Source organism: Lissotriton helveticus, chromosome 1_2, assembly GCF_964261635.1.
Source record: "Lissotriton helveticus chromosome 1_2, aLisHel1.1, whole genome shotgun sequence".
Taxonomy (NCBI): Eukaryota; Metazoa; Chordata; class Amphibia; order Caudata; family Salamandridae; genus Lissotriton; species Lissotriton helveticus.
Genome location: NC_136058.1, coordinates 288,524,285 through 288,547,770, shown reverse-complemented (window position 1 = coordinate 288,547,770; position 23,486 = coordinate 288,524,285). Strand labels below are relative to the sequence as shown.

General features: G+C 53.1%; 1 protein-coding gene across 1 annotated transcript in view; it reads left to right on the top strand.

Moving 5' to 3' along the window:
• The first annotated feature begins 2,834 nt into the window (after nt 1–2,834).
• The window catches only part of LOC144801401 (uncharacterized), a 143,331-nt gene continuing 122,679 nt past the window's right edge, over nt 2,835–23,486 (top strand). The window contains exon 1 of the mRNA XM_078671751.1: nt 2,835–3,268. Within this exon, the coding sequence (XP_078527877.1) occupies nt 3,241–3,268 (28 nt within the window). The 5' untranslated portion in view covers nt 2,835–3,240. The remainder of the gene's footprint in view (nt 3,269–23,486) is intronic.

Sequence of the window (23,486 nt, the reverse complement as noted above, 5' to 3'; positions counted from 1 at the left end):
TCATAAATGAGGCCCAAGGAGTGAAGACAGAGTAAATAAAAGAGTTTCGAGGGACATTGCTTAGAATACGACTCAGAGAGATGTTATAAGGGCTGCTTTCAGTGTTGGAACTGGAAAAAATGTCCTTTACATTGAACCCATAAAGCGGAGGTCAAGATGTGGCAGAAAAAAGAGGGTGGGGCACAGGGGGCGGAGCTTCAAAAGCAGAGTTTGATTGTGAACATGTACATTTATGTGAAAAACATCTGCTGCAAAGAAATTGGTAACCACTAATTTGCAGTAAATCTGTTGCAGCTTATTGAATTGTTCACTAAGAGGCTGAATGTTAAGATGTCTTACAGGGTTAAGGCACCTGCTGCCTAAGTCTGTGGGCGCCCAGCAATTTTGAGGTTATTATAATGTCTACAAGCAAGGACGATATGTGATTCGTGCACCTTACAGCCCTCATTATTTTATGTAACTTGTCCTCTACATTTATTTACACTCTTGTATTATGTATTGTGTCTCTGTGTGACCTAAAGCACACAGACACCTGACACTGGAATAAGGAGCGCTATAAAAGAAGTAAATTAAACTTTATTTAGTAGTTGCCGTTTAAATCATTATGTGTGTTATTTCTCGCACAAACAGATACATCCTGCATTCCCAGTTCATGCACATTTCTTACATAAACTGTGTGCCTTACTTTCCTTCCATTACATTGGCATCTGGTTTTAGGCTCAGGATCGCTCCCAGCCTGGTGAAAGAAGGGATGATGGTCCTGTAATTCAGGCCTTTGCTTTGAGCCCGTCTGGAAGTGAACAAAAATAAAAGGAAGTCCCCTTCACCGCCTGCACGGTGCTGCTTCGAACAAATTGCAGCGAATGTGTGGTAGCTGCTGGATTATGTCATTGCGTCAGAAAATGACACCAGTACAAATTCAGCATATTTCCATGGGTGTCCGGGATCTGGCAGGATCCCCCTACTTCCCAGCACTGGCTGCTTTGCAGAATCAGATCAGATGAATGATTTCCAATGATATGTTCTAAGCATGACTGATGGTGGAAACCGTGCTGCCAGTGATGTGGCCCGGGTGCAAGGAAAGAGACGAGCCCCTGGCTGCTGTTCGAAATAAGAAATAAAGCAATATTTATGGTTCAGTGGGCCCCTCAAGCCTCGGAGGCCCTGTGCCGCTGCACCTGCTGCACCGATGGAAACCACGCCCCTGAGAGCTGCAGTAAGGCACATTATGAAGGAAACTCACACTCCTAGAAGTCAGACATCTCGTTTCAGTGAGCTGGGTGGCATAGGCTCATTCAGATGAGATGTCTGCCTTGTAGGAGGTGCAAGTTTCTTCCACAATTTTGAATAAAAAGCACGTTTCTGCGTGAGGATATATGCAGTCTATGTCAGTCTTAAAAATAGATACTGCTTCTGTCTTTCCAAAGTGTACATCTTTGTAATCTGTATTTTCCCACTCAGTCATAACGGAGCCACCTGGTGATGCCCCAGAGGGCTATGCTGGAGTATTGTCTGAGACGAGCTGCAGCATGGGAAGTGAAAACTGGAAAATAAAGTGATTGTGAATGGAGGTGAGCTGTGTGGCAGTGCACTAGTTAACAGTGTAAAGTGACATGCCAAGGGTGCCATGGGCCTAATGCAAGATGGGAAGCCGGCCCCACCACCCTCTGGTTCGGTAGTAAAGATCACCCACTAATTAAGGTGGAGTGGGCCCCTGAGATCCCTGGACCATGGTGTCACTGCACCTGCTCCACTATTGATAGCCGCGCCCCTATGGAGTAGATTTCACACAAGCACGTGCCAACGACGCCTTACCCTCACTTTTAAAGAAATCCATGCTGGTCACCCGGCTTCCATTCTTCAATACGCAATTTTTCAGCAATTGATTTTGGGGGGTGTAACTTTATTTCTACTGACTCCGAAAATGGGGAGCACGCTGAAAAGTATTTGAATATTTCCAGAGCAATCCATAAGATTTGCCTTTTAAATTTAAATTTTTTTAATCTCCTTTCTTTAGCCATATGTGGTGTAAAATTCACTACTTTTTCCGTGTTTTTAAAAACAACCTTTTGTGAGGTAAAAACAATCCACTCCTTGGAAAGATAGGCTCACTCGCTTCTCTGCTCGCTCACTATGATTCGGGACAGGTATTTAGACCTTACCCATCACGCGATAATTTATTGGAGCTTTTAGGCGCTACATGCAAACATGCACTAGAACTGCCAGCTGCAAAGCACCGGAAACAAAGAGGCGGGGGGGGGGGGGGTGAGGGGGAAGCAGGGTCCATCAGGTTCCAACAGGCAGGGAGACAGCGAAGGTAGGTGGGCGTGTCCGACCCTGCCTGACCTGTAATATCTATTTTCCCTTGATTGTCTAGGCACTATAATCATAGCTCAGGGGCAGATAGTGTTGCAACGGGGAGAAGAAATGGGCAGAATGGTTGACAGGGAACAGGGATGAAAAGGAGAAGGAATGGCGTGGAGGGGCAAAGAGGAGAAAGGTGTGTAGGTGAATGGGGGGCGAGAAACAGGTGCATGAATCAACAGAGTATGGAAGTGAGGGGGGAAGAAAGGATACAGAGGGGGAGAAGAAATACAGGGAGGAACAAGACTTTATCAAGGAGAAGGTAGACGGACGACTTGAAAGAGAGAGAGGGGAAATAGGAAAGACAGATAAAGAGGGTCGGAAAAAACTAGGGAAAGTCATCAAAAGGGAGAGGAAAACGGGAGCTGGACAAAGGCTTGAAAACAAACTAAAACAACAAAAATACAGATGAAAAGCAGGACGGGGGGAGAGAGACTGGCCAGGAATGAAAGAAAGGGAGGGCAGGGAGGAAAGGGGGAAGGAGAATTGAAACAGAAAAGCCTGGCAGAGAGAGATGGGGAGGAAAGGATTGGAGGAGGAAGTGCGGAAGACAGAAAGAGAAAGAGGGAGCGGGGAGCGCAGAGGGAGCAAAAAGCGCAGAGGGAGCAGAAGAAGAGAGAAAGAGAGAGAGAGAGAGAGGGCCATGGAGCAGGGCTGGGTCTGACGCGCACCGCCGCAGGAAAGCAGAGCTGGGGCGGGGAGGCGCTGTGAGGTGCCTGTGCGAGCGCTGGAGCAGGCTCAAGGCGCTGGCAGAGCCTGGGCGAGGCGGCAGGAAGGAAGGAGCCCAGTCTGGAGCCCCGAAGCACCGGCTCCGAGACACCCTTCACCCCCGGAGACCCCGAGCTCACTGCCCCAGGAGGACTCCCGAGTCCGAGGATGGAGCGGAGGGGCGCGGCGGAGAGAGGTACAGACTGAGGAGTGAAGGGGCCTGAGAGAGAGCGGTGTGAGACACCGGGGCAGGGGGCACGCACTGTGAGGAGAGGGCAACTACAGCCCTGTGGGCGTTGAGCGGCTGGAGTGAGGAGAGGGGTGCACTGCACTGTACTGTACGGGAGGAGAGGGGCGCACTGTACAAGGCGCGCACTGCACTGAACGGGAGGAGAGGGGCGCACTGCACTGTACGGGAGGAAAGGGGCGCACTGCACTGCACTGTACGGGAGGAGAGGGGCGCACTGTACAAGGCGCGCACTGCACTGAAAGGGAGGAGAGGGGCGCACTGTACAAGCGCGCACTGCACTGAACTGGAGGAGAGGGGCGCACTGTACAAGGCGCGCACTGCACTGAAAGGGAGGAGAGGGGCGCACTGTGCAGGGCGCGCACTGCACTGTACGGGAGGAGAGGGGCGCACTCTACTGTACGGGAGGAGAGGGGCGCACTGCACTGTACGGGAGGAGAGGGGCGCACTGTACAAGCGTGCACTGCACTGAATGGAAGGAGAGGGGCGCACTGTACAAGGCGCGCACTGCACTGAACGGGAGGAGAGGGGCGCACTGTACTGTACGGGAGGAGAGTGGCGCACTGCACTGTACAAGGCGTGCACTGCACTGTACGGGAGGTGAGGGGCGCACTGTACTTTACGGGAGGAGAGGGGCGCACTGCACTGTACTGTACGGGAGGAGAGGGGCGCACTGTTCAAGGCGCGCACTGCACTGAACGGGAGGAGAGGGGCGCACTGCACTGTACTGTACGGGAGGAGAGTGGCGCACTGTACAAGGCGCGCACTGCACTGTACGGGAGGTGAGGGGTGCACTGTACTGTACGGGAGGAGAGGGGCGCACTGCACTGTACTGTACGGGAGGAGAGGGGCGCACTGTACAAGGCGCGCACTGCACTGAACAGGAGGAGAGGGGCGCACTGCACTGTACTGTATGGGAGGAGAGTGGCACACTGCACTGTACAAGGCGCGCACTGCACTGTACGGGAGGAGAGGGGCGCACTCTACTGTATGGGAGGAGAGGGGCACACTGCACTGTACTGTACGGGAGGAGAGGGGTGCACTGTACAAGGCGCGCACTGCACTGAAAGGGAGGAGAGGGGCCCACTGCACTGTACTGTACGGGAGGAGAGGGGCGCACTTTACAAGGCGCGCACTGCACTGAACAGGAGGAGAGAAGCGCACTGTACAAGGCGCGCACTGCACTGTACTGTACGGGAGGAGAGGGGCACACTGCACTGTACAAGGCGCACACTGCACTGTACGGGAGGAGAGGGGTGCACTCTACTGTACGGGAGGAGAGGGGAGCACTGCACTGTACTGTACGGGAGGAGAGAAGCGCACTGTACAAGGCGCGCACTGCACTGAACCGGAGGAGAGGGGCACACTGTACAGGGCGCGCACTGCACTGAACGGGAGGAGAGGGGCGCACTGCACTGTACTGTACGGGAGGAGAGGGGTGCACTGTACAAGGCACGCACTGCACTGAACCAGAGGAGAGGGGCGCACTGTACAGGGCGCGCACTGCACTGAACGGGAGGAGAGGGGCGCACTACACTGTAGTGTATGGGAGGAGAGGGGGGCACTGCACTGTACTGTATGGGAGGAGAGGGGCACACTGTACAAGGCACGCACTGCACTGAACGGGAGGAGAGGGGCGCACTGTACAGGGCGCGCACTGCAATGAACGGGAGGAGAGGGGCACACTGTACAGGGCGCGCACTGCACTGAACGGCAGGAGAGGGGCGCACTGTACAGGGCACTCACTGCACTGTACAGGAGGAGAGGGGCGCACTGTACAAGGCACGCACTACACTGAACGGGAGGAGAGGGGCGCACTGTACAGGGCGCGCACTGCACTGAACGGGAGGAGAGGGGCGCACTACACTGTACTGTATGGGAGGAGAGGGGCGCACTGCACTGTACTGTATGGAAGGAGAGGGGTGCACTGTACAAGGCGCGCACTGCACTGAGCGGGAGGAGAGGGGCGCACTGTACAGGGCGCGCACTGCACTGAACGAGAGGAGAGGGGCTCGCTATACAGGGCACTCACTGCACTGTACAGGAGGAGAGGGGCGCACTGTAACAAGGCGCGCACTGCACTGAATGGGAGGAGAGGGGCGCACTGTACAGGGCGGGCACTGCACTGAACGGGAGAAGAGGGGCGCACTGTACAGGGCACGCACTGCACTGAACGGGAGGAGAGGGGTGCACTACACTGTACTGTATGGGAGGAGAGGGGCGCACTGCACTGTACAGTATGGGAGGAGAGGGGCACACTGTACAAGGCGCGCACTGCACTGAACGGGAGGAGAGAGGCGCACTGTACAGGGCGCGCACTGCACTGAACGGGAGGAGAGGGGCGCACTGTACAGGGCACTTACTGCACTGGACAGGAGGAGAGGGGCGCACTGTACAAGGCGCGCACTGCACTGAACGGGAGGAGAGGGGCGCACTGTACAGGGCGCGCACTCCACTGAATGGGAGGAGAGGGGCGCACTGTACTGGGCATGCACTGAACTGTACAGGAGACGAGGGGCGCACTGTACAAGGCGCGCACTGCACTGAACGGGAGGAGAGGGGCGCACTGTACAAGGCGCACACTGCACTGAATGGGAGAAGAGGGGCGCACTGTACAAGGCGCGCACTGCACTGAACGGGAGGAGAGGGGCGCTCTGTACAGGGCGCGCACTGCACTGAACGGGAGGAGAGGGGCACACTGTACAGGGCGTGCACTGCACTGAACGGGAGGAGAGGGGTGCACTGTACAGGGCACGCACTGCACTGTACAGGAGGAGAGTGGTGCACTGTAAAGGGCGCGCACTGCACTGAACGGGAGGAGAGGGGAGCCCTGTACAGGGCGCGCACTGCACTGAACGGAGGAGAGGGGCGCACTATACAGGGCGTGCACTGCACTGAACGGAGGAGAGTAGCGCTCTGTACAGGGCGCACACTGCACTGAACGGGAGGAGAGGGGCGCACTCGCACTGTACAAGGCGCGCACTGCACTGAACGGGAGGAGAGGGGTGCCCTGTACCTGGCGCGCACTGCGCTGAACGCGAGGCGCACTGTACAGGGCTGGCACTGCACTGAACGGGAGGAGAGGGGCGCACTGTACAAGGCGCGCACTACACTGAACGGGAGGAGAGGGGCGCACTGTACAGGGCACGCACTGCACTGTACAGGAGGAGAGGGGAGCACTGTACAGGGCGCGCACTGCACTGTACAGAGGGAGAGGGCGCACTGCACTGTACAGGAGGAGAGGGCGCACAGCACTGAACAGGAGGAGAGGGCGCGCACAAGACTGTACGGGAGGGCGCACTGCACTGCACGGGAGGAGAGGGGCGCACTGTACAAGGCGCACACTGCACTGAACGGGAGGAGAGGGGCGCTCTGTACAGGGCGCACATTGCACCCGAACGGGAGGAGAGGGGCGCACTGTACAGGGCGCGCACTGCACTGAACGGGAGGAGAGGGGCGCACTGTACAAGGCGCGCACTGCACTGAACGGGAGGAGAGGGGCGCACTGTACAAGGCACGGACTGCACTGAACAGGAGGAGATGGGCACACTGTACAGGGCGCGCACTGCACTGAATGGGAGGAGAGGGGTGCACTGTACAAGGCGCGCACTGCACTGAACGGGAGGAGAGGGGCGCACTGTACAGGGCACGCACTGCACTGTACAGGAGGAGAGGGGTGCACTGTACAAGGCGCGCACTGCACTGTACAGAGGGAGAGGGCGCACTGCACTGTACCGGAGGAGAGGGCGCACTGCACTGTACGGGAGGAGAGGGGCACACTGCACTGTACGAGAGGAGAGCAGACTAAACAGTGCGAGGAAAGAGGCACACTGCACTGTACGGGAGGAGAGGGGCGCACTGTACTGTACAGGAGGAGAGGGTGCACTGCACTGAACGGGAGGAGACTGCACGCACTGCACTGTGCAGGAGGAGAGGGCGCGCACCCCACTGTACGGGAGGAGAGGGCGCACTGCACTGTATGGGAGGAGAGGGGCGCACTGCACTGTACGGGAGGAGAAGGCGCACTGCACTTTACGGGAGGAGAGAGCGCACTGCACTGTACGGGAGGAGAGGGGCGCACTGCACTGTGCGGAGGAGAGGGGCGCACTACACTGAACGGGAGGAGAGGAGCGCACTGCACTGTACGGGAAGAGAGGGGCACACTGCACTGTGCGGAGGAGAGGGGCGCACTGCACTGAACGGGAGGAGAGGGGCGCACTGCACTGTATGGGAGGAGAGGGCGCGCACGGCACTGTACGGGAGGAGAGGGCGCGGAAGGAGAGGGTGCGCACGGCACTGTAGAGGAGGAGAGGGCGCACTGCACTGTGCGGGAGGAGAGGGCGCACTGCACTGTACGGGAGGAGAGGGGCGCGCTGTACAGGGCGCGCACTGCACAGTACGGGACGAGAGGGGCGCACGGCACTGTATGGGAGGAGAGGGGCGCACTGCACTATAAGTAAGGAGAGCAGACTAGTGCGAGGAGAGGGTAAACACTGGACTGTACAGGGGAGAACAGTCAACTTAATGCGAGAAGAAAGTGCGCACTGCACTATGCACAGGGGTAGGGCAGACTGAACACAGTGCGAGGAGATGATGCGCACTGCACTCTATAGGGGGAGACTGCCCATAGTGCGATGAGAGGGTGCGCACTGCACATAGAGGGCGGAGGGGTGCGCACTGCACTCTACGAGGGGGACAGACTGCACATCGTGCGATGACAGGGTGCGCACTGCACTCTGTACAGTGGGGGGCAGGGTGCCCTCTGTACAGGATAAGGGAAGTGTGCCTTGTATAGGGGGAGCGAATTGCCCTGTGTAAAGGGGGGGCAGACTGCACTCTGTCTCTGCTGGACAAGGATACAGGGTGTCCACAGGGGAGGGGGCGGGATTGCACCCTGCAGTTGCACTCTACATGGGCGCACTGCACGCAGCATTGGATGACTGGGTGAAGACACGCCGCTGCTTTCTGTACCTTAGTCGTAAATGTGCCCTCTGTGCAGGGCCTGTGTGCACTCTGGAGGGAGGAGGCTGCACTTTACGTGGGGTGTTACCGACCTAAAGGAATGATGGGGCAAATCAGGAGCGCAGCTTGATCAGTGATCAATAAGATTGGGGGGGGGGGGGCAGGGTGACCTTCAGATTTCCCAACAATCACATTGGCATATCTTGTAAAATTACATTATACGAGAGAAAGTGCACGGGGGATGGGCGCAGGGGGCTGAAGGGGAAGTGCGTTAGGAGTGCTTAAAACACAATATTATAATAATATATTTATTTGCATGATTAATTAAAACCATTGCAACTGTAAAACAGCAGTATCGAATTATCCACGTTAAAAGAACCATAGTTAAAACCTTTACACCAATAAAATATTATTCAAACTAACCAACATTTTGTAAGAACTTCAAAACCGAGAATAGAGAGCGTGAGAGTGTTTTAGTCTGTGTGGGACAATCCCCGGTGAAATCCTACAGATGGCTCACCATACCCAACTGAAAGCACCTGTACCCAACTATTTACAACAGAATACATTTTTTGAGGGGGGGGGGCTGTAACACCCTAAACGACCCTCCTGAAGCTACGCCCCTGGGGCAAACAGTGTTACTTTAAGGGGGCATATTCTATAGAATGAGGGCAGTTGCAGGATGCACGGGCAGTGCTGTTTGAGACCACTGCATAGGCAGAGTGCACGCTGTGCGGTGCATAGGTCAGACTTCACGCTCTATAGGGCAGACTGCACGCTGTGAGGTGTATAGGGCAGACTACATGCTGTAGAGTGCATAGGTAGACTGCACGCTGAAGAGTGCATAGGCAGACTGCAAGCTGTAGAGTGCATAGGCAGACTGCATGCTATAGAGTGCATAGGTAGACTGCATGATGTAGAGTGCATAGGTAGATTGCACGCTGTGAGGTGTATATTGCAGACTGCATGCTGTTAGGTGTATACTTCAGACTGCACGCTGTAGAGTGCATAGGTAGACTGCACGCTGTGAGGTGTTTATTGCAGATTGCACGCTGTGAGGTGTATATTGCAGACCGCACGCTGTAGAGTGCATAGGCAGACTGCACGATGTAGAGTGCATAGGTAGACTGCACGCTGTGAGGTGTATATTGCAGACTGCACGCTGTGAGGTGTATATGCCAGGCTGCACAATTGCACAATGTAGAGTGCATAGGCAGACTGCACGCTGTGAGGTGTATATTGCAGACTACACGCTGTAGAGTGCATAGGCAGACTGCGCGCTGTAGAGTGCATAGGCAGACTGCACGCTTTGAGTGTATATTCATATATTGCAGACTTCACGATGTAGAGTGCATAGGCAGACTGCACGCTGTGGAGTGCATAGACGGACTGCACGCTGTGAGGTGTATAGGGCAGGCTGGCACTGCACGCTGTAGAGTGCATAGGTAGACTGTACGCTGTGAGGTGTATATTGCAGACTGCACGCTGTAGAGTGCATAGGCAGACTTCATGATGTAGAGTGCATAGGCAGACTGCACGCTGTAGAGTGCATAGGCGGACTGCACGCTGTGAGGTGTATAGGGCAGACTGGCACTGCACGCTGTAGAGTGCATAGGCAGACTGCACGCTGTGAGGTGTATAGGGCAGATTGCACGATGTAGAGTGCATAGACAGACTGCACGCTGTGAGGTTTATAGGAAGACTCCACGATGTAGAGGTCTTAGGCAGACTGCAGGTTGTGAGGTGAACATTGCAGACTGCACGCTGTGAGGTTAATAGGGCAGACTGCACGCTGTGAGGTGCATAGGACAGACTGCATGATGTAGAGTGCATAGGCAGACTGCACGCTTTGAAGTGTATAGGACAGACTGCACGCTGTGAGGTGAATAGGGCACACTGCACGCTGTGAGGTGTATACACATGGGCGTCCGCAGGAGGCTTCAAGGGGGGGTACTTGCCCCCCCCCGCCCCCCCCCCTTGGATCGCCAGTGCGTCCGGTGTGGGCCCAGTCAGGGCCGGCCCTAGTCCATCATGCTTATGAAATGTTGCCTTTGTTCCAGGTGGCAGCCCCCTCCATTGGGTGGAAAGGGTGCAAGGGGGTGGCCGAGAAGGGTGCAAGGTAGAGAGGAGAAGGGTGCAAGGTAGAGAGGAGAAGGGTGCAAGGTAGAGAGGAGAAGGGTGCAAGGTAGAGAGGAGAATGGTGCAAGGCAGAGGGCAGAAGGGTGCAAGGTAGAGTGGAGAAGGGTGCAAGGTGGAGAGGAGAAGGGTACAAGGCAGAGGGCAGAAGGGTGCAAGGTAGAGAGGAGAAGGGTGCAAGGAAGAGAGGAGAAGGGTACAAGGCAGAGGGCAGAAGGGTGCAAGGTAGAGAGGAGAAGGGTGCAAGGTAGAGAGGAGAAGGGTGCAAGGGGGTGGCCAAGAAGGGTGCAAGGCAGAGGGCAGAAGGGTGCAAGGTAGAGTGTAGAAGGGTGCAAGGTAGAGTGGAGAAGGGTGCAAGGTGGAGAGGAGAAGGGTACAAGGCAGAGGGCAGAAGGGTGCAAGGTAGAGAGGAGAAGGGTGCAAGGCAGAGAGGAGAAGGGTTCAAGGTAGAGAGGAGAATGGTGCAAGGCAGAGGGCAGAAGGGTGCAAGGTAGAGTGGAGAAGGGTGCAAGGTGGAGAGGAGAAGGGTACAAGGCAGAGGGCAGAAGGGTGCAAGGTAGAGAGGAGAAGGGTGCATGGCAGAGAGGAGAAGGGTACAAGGCAGAGGGCAGAAGGGTGCAAGGTAGAGTGGAGAAGGGTGCAAGGTAGAGTAGAGAAGGGTGCAAGGTGGAGAGGAGAAGGGTGCAAGGGGGATGGTGACAAAGTAAAACATCCCCCCCCCCCCTGGAAACATTTCTGCGGACGTCCATGTGTATACACAGGACAGTGTTATAATCCGTGGTGCTCGTGCCAGACTGCACTCCGTGCCAGGGCTGTTATCGCGGATTACCGTAGATCAGACTGCACTTTCCACGAGGACGGGCTGCATCTGGTTCGGGAGCAGCGCTCGTCAGGCAGCGAGTGAGAACCGGTGCCGGGCCCGTGGTGCCGGGTGTGTTTGGGGTGCGCCGCCTGAGGTGGCGCCTCCCTGGTGGAAGCGGCAGGAGGAGATCAGGCCCGACCGGCTCCTCTCGTTCCTCGGTGGGGTGCTGGGGGCTGATGGCCACCCTGTGCCCTGGCCGCCTACAGCGACAGGTGCACTCATGGGAGCAACAGGGAGGCGCCTGACTTCAAACACTGGGCGAGAATACAGCTCTCTCTCCTGCATACCCGGGGGCCACAGATGCAGGGGCAGCCACTCATTCACAACTCGGCACTTCTGCCCTACACTTCCTCTCTCTTTATCTCTATAACGCAGGTTCTCTTTCTTCCCTACTTTATCTCGTGGTCACTACTTTCTTATCCCTCTCTCCGTCCTCCGTTCTCCCTCTTCCTCCCTCCTCTACCCTGCTCGGGGCCAAAGCAAAGTCTGAAGGCAGACACCCCGCCAGCATGCCTGTGTGGGCCGGCGCAGGTGAACGGCCGGAAATACCAGAGCGAGGGCGGGAACATCCGTGAGATTTTTAAAATTCCATTGACATTTGCTGTGAGTGAGAGCAGGACCACAGTCTTAGAATTCAAGGGTTCAAGAAAATAATATTCTTTTATTATTGCTGCTTTCTCAGGTGCAACCTGGCGCTTCAATCGCTATGACAATTAATAGCTTGGAGGTGCACAACGCACACTCCAATTTGTCAGTTTGTATCTGTCAGCAGTAAAGGTACACTTGCAGAGTGGAAGTTGTCCCTGACAGGCAGCCTCCATTTTGGAGGTTGGCGGTGCCCATTCGCGTGAGAATGGATGGCGCAGGGTACCACTGCCTCCTCCATGCCCCTGCGACCTTGGCATTATGCCAGTGTTTTTAAATTGTAGGCCCTGTCTCAGTGAGGTACAGGAGCTGCAATTTTAGCATTTTGCAAATGCCAGTGCCGGAAAGGTCTACCACCCCTAGCAGGCCTGCACCCCTGCATGTGCAAAAAGGTAGGATCCCAGGAGAAACCCAGCTTCATTAATATGCATGACGTAAGATATCTGACACTTTTGCCAAACCTTTGTTTTGCACTATGACAGCGAGACAAGCATTGCAGTACAAAACATTTTCCCGGTCCAAAGCAGACACTATGCCCTATATGTTTACATAGAGATCCAATATGCTGCATGATTGACAGTCTGACTGGGCTGTACATTGCATTAGGATACCCAGAGCAAACCCTCTGCTCGCTTTGTGTGAAGGACTAGCCTATGTGTATCTAGATGCAAACAACAGCCTGGGCTGGATAAGCTGCTTAGGTATGGGGTAAACTTGAGTGCAGTGTTATGTTCTGTTAAGCAGATTTGTAGAGCACACTGTCACCCAGGAGGATGTCCTGGCGCTGGTGATACGTCTTTGCTATGTGTGGCTGAATGGGTGATGTTTGCTTCTGGTTGTACAAGACTGGCATCCACCGTAAACGACATTGTTTTCAAGGGGTATTTAAACATAGACAATAAAATATAGCAAATATATTTAAAAGTACATTTTACACAAGGAAGAAATTCTGTTATCTCCTTTGTTTGTACCAGCTCATATATTTCCATTAGAACCACCGCTTGACGCTGACAGCGTAAAAGTAATTGGTGTCAGACAACTCATTTCTCACTCATTGGGAGTGGGTGTCACACCTTGATGAAGAATGTCACTCATAACCAGTTTTAGGGTCACACTGCCTTCCATAGATTATAATGATTTGGAACTATCGTTCTTCTGTTAAAATATTAACTTTTGATTAAAAATAGATTCATTTCCCCTCCTGATCACCTCAAGATATCTTGTCACGTGAAACAAACTGGGTGCAAGGATGATATTATACAGGACGTGGGAAATTACCATAGTTCGGTTAAGGTCTCAACACTGTTGGACACATGAGGTGAAGCTTACATTTACTAACGCCAATCTGAACAAAAAAGTCCTGAGCATATGGTGTGCACTGGGAAGGAAACTTCACACTGGTGCTGTGTCAAGAGTAATGTGCAAACTTTGTGCACACTTAACAACAGCTAGCAAGAAACTGAGATCCAGATGGGAGGACATACTTGAAACATGTTATTTCTTCCTTTTGGGCACTGGCTCACATGGTTAATATCACACTAGGGGGAAGATTTACACATTTTTCATGCAACTCAGCAGAGCAACCAAACTTGCTGCACTGTGTCGCACATGAGGGAAAAACATCGCAGAGGCGTATCTACTAGGATTGGCCTACTGCTGCTATCTTCTTTTGCACTGGAGCTCTAAGGCGGCCTTGCATGATGCACATCCTCACACCTGGTGCAGAGGCGAGGGTGCGGTGTACAGGCAAAGAAGATGTACTGAATGCACACAATTCCAGTAGAAAGTCCTACGTCTAGTCAAACTGAGAAGGATCTTGCAATGGATGTGTGCAGTGCACTTCAATTCAATTCAACAACAAAAATAAAAAAAGTTCCCCTGGTTAATGCCTGATTCAAGGAATAATTCGTTTTTGATGCAAAAATCCCATTTGTCTAGCTTAGTAGATCAGGCTTTGTCCACAATTTTCGGGGGTTTGCACTGGTCCACCCAAGTATCTCCCCAGTGAAGCCCCCCTTTGTACAAAGCAATGTAAAGAGGAGCAAATTTCTACTTGCACGGAGGAAAGGACCTTTCCAACGCAAATATCTTTTGCAGTAGAAACTAAATACCAATGAATAGCTGTGTGTTGCTTTGCATCACTTTGCGTTGTGTTGTTTTGCAACCCTTTGTGGCTGCACAAAGTCTTACTACATCTGGGCCTAAGTGTTTCTAAAGGCAAGCTGTAAGCAACAGTGGTGCTGTGTCTCTGAGTCTGCACATCAGGTACAGGCAGTAGGCGTCAGTGGTGCAGTCTCCCTGGGACAGGTAGTGGGCGGTAGCAGGGCTGTCTGTCTGTGTCTCCACACCTGGGCAGGCAGCAGTGGTGCTGTCTCTCTCTGAGTCTGCACAGCTGCTACAGGCAGGAGGCATCCGTCGTGCTGTCTCATTGTGCCTCTACCACTGGTACAGGCAGTAGGTGGCAGCAGTGCTGTCTCTCTGAGTCTGCACATCTGGAACAGGCAGTAGACAGTAGTGGTGCCATCTCCCTGGTACAGGTCGTAGGCGGTAGCAGGGCTGCCTCTCTATGTTTGTACACCTGGTACGGGCAGTAGGCAACAGTGGTGCTGTCTCTACGAGTCTGCACATCTGGTACCTGCGGCAGTGGTGCAGTCTGTGCCTCCACACCTGGGCAGGCAGCAGGCAGCAGTGGTGCTGTCTCTCTCTCAGTCTGCACTGCTGCTACAGGCAGTAGGCATCCGTGGTGCTGTCTCTTTGTACCTCTAAATCTGGTACAGGCAGTAGGTAGCAATGGTGCTGTCTGTGCCTCCACACCTGGTGCAGGCGGTAGGCAGCAGTGGTGCTGTGTCTTTGTGCCTCTACATCTGGTACTGGCAGTAGGTGCCAGTGGTGCCGTCTCTGTTTCTGTGCATCTGGTACAGGCAGTAGGCATCATTGGGGCTGTGTCTGTTTCGGCACAGGTGGTACAGGCACTATGTAGCAGTGGTGCCACCTCCCTGGTATGGGTAGCAGGACTGTTTCTCTGTGTCTGCACACTTGCTACAGGCAGTAGGCATCAATGGTGCAGTCCCTCTGTCTGCACAACTGGAACAGGCAGTAGGCAGCAATGGTGCCATCTTCCTGGTACATGTTGTAGGCTGCAGGAGGTCTGTCTCTCTGTGTTTGTACAACTAATACAGGCAGGAGGCAGCAGTGGTGCCGCCTCTCTGTGCCTGCACACCTGATATAGGCAGCGGTGGTGTTGTCTCTCTGTGCCTCCACTCCTGGTACGGGCAGTAGTCCAGTCTCTCTGTGCCTCCACAATTGGTACAGGTAGTAGGCATAAGTTACGCAGCCTCTATGTGTCTGTACAGTTGGAACAGGCAGTAGCCGGGCTGTCTATCTGTGCCTGCACACCCGGCACGGGCAGTAGGCGGCAGTGGTGCCGTCTCTATGTTTCTACACGTCTAGTACAGGCAGTAGGCAGCAGTGATCTGCGCTGTGCTGTGTTGCCTTACTCCACATTTGAGAAGCCATTCACAGCCATGCAAGGTGGCTTAGCGTGGCTTCATAAATCTCACTTAAAGGCTTGCACCATGCATGTACCACTTAGCATGGTGCAAACATGGCGCTAACCTCTCATAAACATGACCCTGTATTTTAAGCAACTTTTGTTCTGTATGAGCTGGAGACATTTTTTTTTAATTGCAGCTTATGCAAATGCAGCAAATTCATAATTTTGTGGAAAACGTCACAGCCACAAAATTGCATAATTCCAGTGACCCTAGTTATAGAAGACTGCATGCATCTGTGCAGGCAATGTTTGTAGTAAAATCAAGGAATCAACAGTAAAAAATGGCCCATCAAGCCATAAAACAGGCCAACAAACAGCCAGAAAACCATCCCACACTCTGACTTGACAAACCAGCCTTATGAATTTACCAAATTCCCAACTGCATAGCTGCCAAATTTCCCAGGTCCTTGTGTGATGTGCTACTCAGTCCAGTATTTATTTGATTGACTTCTCTGACTTGTAGCCCTGTTTCATAATGCATAAATAAGACTACAAGACCCAGAATTCAAAGAAAAACATGGACTGGAACACGCATGACTCGTAGCCCTGGGAACTTGGCAGGGTGCTTGCCATGGGCCAGTCCGACCCGGTCCACCACCACCCTGGTTAGAAAGAGAACTGACAAGTCTCTGAAAGCAGTCAAAGTCCTGAAATCCGTGCAGTTCTGTTGATTTCACTGTAGGACGCAGGTGTATTTCCTGATCAAGATATGTGTTAAACAGGTGACGACCAGCCCCATTACACAAAGGTCATTTGTATATGCCATGCCATTTATTTCTCAAGATGCAGAGTCACAAGCCACATGGTTCATGTCTCTGATATGGGTGCCAATTAAGGCTCAGTATATAATTTCTTGTGTCCATCAGTCATGGGTCCAAAGTTCTTGTGATTTCATCTACAGCTATATCATCATTGGCTAATTAGTGATTGTATGAAGTGACTAGGAAAACAGAACAGTGCGGAAGCCTAATTGCTTGGGACCATTTACTTGTTACACGTTCGTTGGTTTTTGAGCTGTTTTGAATCCTCCAGTTCCAACGGCCGGAGCGTCGGCCGTTGGCCGGTAACGCCAGTGACGTCAGACACCTCACGCCCAGCGTCCTCTGAGCGTTACCCGGCAGTCAGACCTGGTTGCCAGGCAACCACTGCTAAACTACCGGTTTGTTGTGGTTTAAATAAACACCTCCAGGTGAACCAGGCCAATTAAGATGCACATGAGAGGATTTGCCGCGAGCCGCTTTTACCGCGCGAGTGGATTAACCGAGGCGACGACCCGGCTGTGTTTATTTAACGTGACAGATTAGAAGGGCGGCTGTGGGGCAGCAGGGCAAGACACAGTGACTGGCTGGGGCCTCGGCACCCACAAAATACCTGTTTACCAATGGTACTATCTCATTCAATTCAGAGCTGCTAAGTTTGGAACAGGAGAACGGTTGTCCTTGTGTAATGTACCTGGTGCTCATGTAAGCGCTCCAGATACCCTCAGGTCGAGTTTGGTCTACACAAAACTGTAAAAAAAACAACATAAAACTGCAAAAAATTATATATACGTATATATATATATATATATATATGTATCAAATCAAATCAAATAAGACTTTATTTCGGTTAATATTTCAAACCATAAAAAGTACATGCATTGATTACATTTACAAAATTGCACAGCAAAACATTATACACAAATATCGTTAAAAATCATCATGATTGTTAGTTAGCAAAGGTGTCCTACTGGTCCTGATCATAAATCTAAGCAAGTTCTTATTCTCAGTGCAAGTTTTAAAAACGACAAAACATGGAGTACACAATCCTGGTGCAGGAGCTGCAAATAAATGAGGGCAGGTCTAATTTGTTTAAAATCCAATATTCTCAGCAAATCAACAAGAAAGTAACGTCTGGGATAATCATAAAACCTACATAAAAATATAAAATGTAGCATATCCTGAGGAGACTTCCCGTCGCAGCCACAGGGAGCTACATGTTTACTAAAAATGTCTGATTTGGGTCTTATTAAAAGCTGCTGAAAAGTGTTAAATCTGAACCTGGTCAGCACAAACTTTTCATGTGAGCTAAAGGCGCAGGCCAGGTAGGGCTCCATTCCACCACACGACTTTAGCATGATGAACTTTCTGACACTTGGTTTCAGCACTTCCACACTTTCTCTGTCCACCAATTTAAACTTGAGAAAGGCTCTTTTGACCGCTGTTATGTCCCCCTTCACAATGCCACTCGGATGGGAGAACAGTTTAGGGCACCCCAGCATTTCAAAGCAAGATTTCAAGTATTTTAGCCAGGGGATGCGCATACAGCTATCCTGAGATGTTACATCCTGTTAGACCTGACACCTTTTGGCGTGGTTCTTCCCCCATCTTTTTGCCTCTGACTCAGGTGTTTTGATGCTGTGCTGGATTTCGTTTTTGCTGATTTAGATGTTTTGGACACTCTGCCACTGCTGATCAGTGTCAGAGTGTAAGTGCTCCTTCTGTAAATTGTGATATTGATTGAGTATACCTAATTGGCATATTTGTATCACCACGAAGTCCCTAGTAGAGGGCACTGTGTGTGCCAGGGCTGGTGATGACAAATGCTACTAGTGGGCCTGCAGCGCAGATTGCGCCACCCACATGAGTAGCTTTTAAAAGGTGACTCAGGCCTGCCAGCGCAGGGCCTGTGTGCAGTCAGTGACTGCCATGTCAGCCTGGCCAGTGTCCCCACTGGCTAGGCCTAATCCTTCCCTGTCTGTGCACATCAGTCACCCCTATGGAAGGCTCAAGGTACCCCCCTGGGCAGGGTGCAGTGTATGGATAAGGTAGAGCGTGTGCTAGTGCAGGTACTATGCTCTGGTAGTGGGCTACAGCCATTTTGTGTGCTCACCGCTGTAAGGCTTTCTTGCTCCATAGAGTAACATGGAGGGGGGCTAGGCCCATGTGATACCAGCCTATCTCCCCATAGGAGCAAGATGGGACATAAGTGAAAGATATCCCTGGACTCAGAATTTAATGACACATCTTTTAGTGAAGGGTGTTTTTAAATCCTGTGTTGGAGAATAGCACTTTTAGAAAGTGGCTGTTCTCTTGTCTAAACCTTTCTGTGTGCCTGGGTTTGTGGAATGTCTGCCTGGTCTGGATGTGACAGGAAGGGGCTGCAGAGCCCCAGAGGAGAGGGTCGGAGCCATCCCGGGGATGAAAGGGCACATCTGCCTGCTTGGGAGGAGGGAGGAAGGAATGCCAGATAAGTGCTGGGCTGTGCCTGCCTACCTCCCCCACATTAGCTCTCTCCTGGTGGTCAACTGACCCCACTGGCCCTGAAGCTGACAGGAAGAAGAAAGCCAGAGACACCTCAGTGCTCCGCAACCCCCAGAACTGGTTTAGACTGGACCCAGGGCCTCCATGCACCAAGAACTTCAAAGACATTGGGGGGTATAAGGAAAGGACCCCTGTCTGCAGAGAATTAGATTCTGAAATTCTGCAAGCAAGAAGGAACCCTCGCTGGACGGAGGACAGCTAGAGAACTGAAGGAAGACTGCCTTGCTGTGTGCTCTAAGGGCTGACTTGTTCTGCTGTCCACCTGGAAGCTAAGGAGAAGAAAGGGACTTTGCTGTGTGCTGTGACCCTGCCTACTTGAAACTGCCAAGACTCTGCTGTGTGCTGTGTCTACAATCTTGAATCTCCAAGGGCCTGAGAAGAGCTGGCCCCCTGTTTGCAACCCAGGAACATAAAGGTTGCCCAAGGAAACAAGACTCTGCGGTGCCCCCCTGAAGCTGCTGTGTGGCAAGGAGATCGTGAAGCTGCTGTGTGCAGGGAAACTCGGGGACTGCTGGACTAAGCCCTGCTGATGGCCCCGTGTAGCGCGCTGGCTGCTCTCTGTTCTGCTTGAGAGCGCCGCGCTGTCTACTAACTGCTGCATCTCAAGATCGACGTGTTCATCGACACGTGCTGGTGGGGGCCAGAGGGTTCTAAAGCGCTCCAGCGTGGTGAGGGCTAAATCCGCGTGACCCGCCTCAGCATCGCCGCGGGCCCGGGCCCTGAAAGCACCCCCGAAGGTCTGCTCGCAGCCACGAAGGGGCCGCGCTGTGGTTGGCTGCCGCCGGAGGCCGAGGGAGAAACGCCGCGACCGGATTGGTCGATTTCCCCAGAGCAGGCGGTGACGTCACGGGAGGCTCGGCAGAAGCGCCGCGACCGGATTGGCTGATTCCCCCTGCGTGGCGGTGTCGTCACGGGAGGCTCGGCTGAAGGGCCGCGACAGGATTGGCTCCCGTCGTCAAGGACCTCGTCTGCCTGCGTAATCACCGCCGGGACCGGGGAAGACTGACCCGACCTCGCCGAGGGAATTGTAGGAGTGCTCGGGCCCCCGGCCTGCCGTCTCTGCTCCTCGCCGCCCCCGAGAGACTGGGAGCGGGCGGAGGACCTGCTGAGACCGGCCGGGCCCAAGCGCGAGTGAGCGCTGGCAAGGGAGGCTCGCCTGAGGCATAAAGAAGTGCCGGGGGAAGGAAAAGGAGTCCCCCCAGCCTTCGGGTGAGACGCGCTGCCGCGCTTAGCATTCCTGGTATTAGGGGCAGATCAACCTGGCTATTTTTAAGCGCTGACATTGTTTTCCTGGCTCGTTTTAAGAGCGAAGTGCATAGAAATCAGGGGCATATTTTAAGTGCTGATTTGAGAGACTAGAGACTATTTTTATTTTTATGCTAAGAACTGCCTATTTACAAGACCTACTAAGAATTAAGTGCAACCATGTTCTAAATGAAGTGTTTAACGTGCAACCTTTAAGTTAGAAATGCTATGTGTTTTAAAGAAGTGATTATCATGCAACTGCTTCATTTACATGCTGAAACTAGATAAAGTTATATTTTATATATACTTACCTGTGTGGTCTCAGTTTGTGGTGGATTGGGAATTGCTGTTGTGTTAAGTGCAAATGTTATCCACATTGTCTCCGAGTTTAGCCTAGACTGCTCGCGCCATGCTACCTAGAGGGTGAGCAGGGGTTATCTCAGAGGGTTATTCCGTCGCCCTGACCGGAGCTAGGGGTCCCTACTTGGGCCAAGGTACTTACCTTTGCCAACCAGAGACTCCCGGTTCTAACATTGGTGGCTCGCGGTGCGGATTTTGAACTAATGATTGCACTTGACCTGCAGTGATTTCTTGTACATCACTAGTCTAATTTAGCGGAACAGGTTGCGCAGGATTTTTTCTTTTTGGTGAAACCTTTTTAGTTGAAAAGGGGTAGGAGGTAACATGTCTCAGACCGCGCAAAGCATGAATGCAGAAGGGGAAGTGGAATTTGAAAGCCAGGAGTTGCTCACCTATAACAAGGAGCAACTGAGAAAATTCTGCAGACAGCTTGAATGCCCAGTAAGGGGCGGCGCAAATAAGGAAGAGCTACGGACAGCTCTGAGGGCCTGGTGGGAGGCCAAACATGGTGACCCAGAAGCTACTATTGAAGAGGGTGGCGCACAGGAGATTGGGTTTTTGCCCAGTGAATTGCCAGTGGCGAAGCCAGCGTCTAGGGCCGGCAGCACCCACTCCAGTAGGATTATTTCTCCAGAGGAGTTGGAGGAGAATCAGAGAGCTAGGGCCCATGAGATTGAGCTTTTGAAGCTCAAAGCGGAAGCCGACGAGAAGAGACTGCGCCTAGAAGTTGAGAAAGAGGCGCAGGAGAGAGCGGCACAGGAGAGAAGGCATGCTCTAGCTTTGGAGGAAAAGAAGCTCCAATTGGCTCATGAGAGGAGCATGAAGGAATTGGATTTCAAATATAAAGAGAGGGGGTCCAGTTCTAATGGTGGCAGCGCACAACCAGTACAGGCGGGTAAGGTATACATACCAAAGGATCTGGTACAGAATTATCAGAGGGGTGAGGATATTTATGCGTGGTTCAGAGCGTATGAACTTGCCTTAAAGATGAATGAGGTGCCTGAGAAGAATTGGGGAGCAGGATTGTGGAAGCATTTTGAGGCCTCTGGGAGGGATGTTTTGGCACCCTTAGAAGCAAAGGATGCTTTGTCCTACTCCGCCATGAAGGAGGCTTTGTGCCTCAGGTATGGGCTCACTGCTGAACAGTACCGCCAGAAGTTTAGGAACTTCAAGAAGCTTGATTCAAGTACTTGGGTGGAGTGTGTGAGTATGTACACGCGTGCACTGGAAGGTTGGATGAAGGGCAGCAAAGTTACTGATTATGTGGGGTTGTGTCACTTGATTAGTAGGGAGCACTTAAGTAGTTTGTGTGTCCCAGAGCTGCGCCAGCATCTTTTAGACAGTAAGTTAACTGATCCCAGTGAGCTTGCTAAAGAGGCGGACCGGTGGACTAGCACCAGGGTCCACAAGGGGGTGGTAAGTACCCCAGCCAAAGGTGGACAGGGTCCCCAGCAGAAGAGTGGGGGGGACACGGGTAATCAAAAGGAGTCCTCTAAAGGGCCCCAAAGTAGTTCCCAAGAGAAGGTGTCTCAACCCCCCAAGTCTAAGAAGTCCTGGCCCCATAAGGGCCCGCAGGACAAGAAGACCCTCACTTGCTATGCATGTAGGGAGGTGGGGCACATTGCTCCAAACTGTCCAAAGAAGAAATCTGCACCCACTGGTGCTCCAGCTCCAGCTCCGGCGATAGCCAGTGTAGCTTTGGGAGGGGATTTGATTTCTAGTGGGGAGGAGGGGTTAGCATTGATGACCCTTGTCTCTCTAGGAGACCGAGAGATGGCCCAGGAAACCTTGCTGCCCCAAAACACTAAGAAATACGGGCAGAAGGTAACCATCAATGGACAGGTGGTGGAGGCTCTGAGAGACACAGGGGCCAGCGTGACATCTGTTAGGTGTCAGTGGGTGTCTGAAGAGCAAATTGTTCCCCAGGTACTCCGGCCTGTGGTGGCAGCTGACAGTTCAGTGCGCTACTGCAGGCTGGCGAAAGTTCCATTTGAATGGGGAGGAGTCTCCGGTATTTTGGAGATTGTAGTAAGTGATGCCTTGCCTGTAGATTGTCTATTAGGTAATGACCTGGAGAGCTCCCCATGGAAGGAGGTGGAGCACAGGACTCACTTGGAGATGTTGGGTTTGCCTGCGTGGATCTGTGTGTCCACCCGTGCAATGACAGCAAGAGAGGGCGGTCTAACAGAGCTGGAGCCTGGAACAATGGCCCAGGGACCTGCCAAGAGAGGACGGGGTAGAGGGCGCGGGAAACCGGCCCCCACTGTTCCCACGGTCCAGGAGGAGGCAGACCCGGAAGGGGATGCCCTGGAACCTACAGGGGAGCAGGTGGCCGAACTAGGAGAATTGCCTGAGCTGTCCCAGTGGCAGCAAGAGGGTGGTCCCTCCAGGGAGGAATTCTGCCAGGCTCAGAAGGAGTGCCCTTCTCTCATTGGTGTGCGGCAGCAGGCTGCCGACCAGGCCGCAGGCCTGGGGTCCAAGGAGCATTTGATCTATTGGGAGGATGACTTACTTTATAGTGAGCCTAAGTTCGCTGAGCCCGGCGCAGCCCGTGTGCTGGTGGTACCGGAGCGCTTCAGGAACTTCCTACTGGGTCTGGCTCATGACGTGCCTCTCGCAGGACATCTGGGGCAAGACAAGACCTATCACAGGCTTGTCACCCATTTCTACTGGCCCCAGATGAAGACGCACGTCTCTGCCTTTTGTAAGTCTTGTCAGACTTGTCAGGCCAGTGGCAAGAGTGGAGGGAAGCGCGTGGCACCCCTCCAACCCTTTCCCGTGGTGAGCACCCCTTTTGAGCGGGTGGGCATTGACATCGTGGGGCCCCTGGATCCCAAGACAGCCCTAGGCAACAGGTTTATCCTGGTCTTGGTGGACCATGCCACTCGGTACCCGGAAGCCCTTCCGCTCAGGACAGTCACCGCCCCAGTGGTGGGCCGTGCCCTGATGGGGATCTTTTCCCGGGTGGGATTTCCGAAGGAGGTCGTTTCGGACTGCGGGACAAACTTCATTTCTAAGTATATGAAGTCCCTGTGGAGTGAGTGTGGGGTGACCTACAAATTCACCACTCCTTACCACCCTCAAGGAAATGGTTTGGTTGAG